Source organism: Corapipo altera, unplaced genomic scaffold (genome assembly GCF_003945725.1).
Source record: "Corapipo altera isolate COAL_440 unplaced genomic scaffold, ASM394572v1 0, whole genome shotgun sequence".
In the NCBI taxonomy this organism is placed as follows: domain Eukaryota; kingdom Metazoa; phylum Chordata; class Aves; order Passeriformes; family Pipridae; genus Corapipo; species Corapipo altera.
The window spans coordinates 353578-353946 of NW_020884872.1; the positions used below are offsets into that span (position 1 = coordinate 353578).

At 71.0% G+C, this 369-nt stretch overlaps 1 protein-coding gene across 2 annotated transcripts in view; it reads right to left on the bottom strand.

Annotated features, from left to right (window-relative positions):
- Positions 1 to 369, bottom strand: part of DONSON (downstream neighbor of SON) — a 4991-nt gene that overhangs the window by 712 nt on the left and 3910 nt on the right. For both annotated transcript variants that reach the window (XM_027634368.1, XM_027634377.1), the window contains one exon: positions 108 to 299. In XM_027634368.1, coding sequence (XP_027490169.1) covers positions 108 to 299 — 192 coding nt within the window. The remainder of the gene's footprint in view (positions 1 to 107; positions 300 to 369) is intronic.

A 369-nucleotide genomic window follows, 5' to 3' on the forward strand; every position in this document is an offset into this window, starting at 1 on the left:
CCATTCCCAGGGAAGGTGTTGGTGTCCCCGTTTGCCCCCCAGCCCCAGGGAAGGTGTTGGTGTCCCTGTTTGCCCCCCAGCCCCGTTCCCAGCAGGGCTGCGCTCACCTGTGGCTGGGGGCAGCAGTTGAAGGCAGCACTGGGCTGGTGTGTGCTGAGCAGGGCTCGGAAGGCCCCGCGCTGGGCCGGGCCCAGCAGCCGGGTGAGCGCCCGCAGGGTGTGGGGCAGGACGGGCCCCAGCACCTCCAGGCTGAACACGTCCTCCGAGCCCCCTGGCACACGGGCACGGGCACTGCGGGCCTGGGGGCACAGCAGGGATCAGAGGGCACAGCAGGGATAGGGGGGCACAGCAGGGATCAGGGGCACAGCA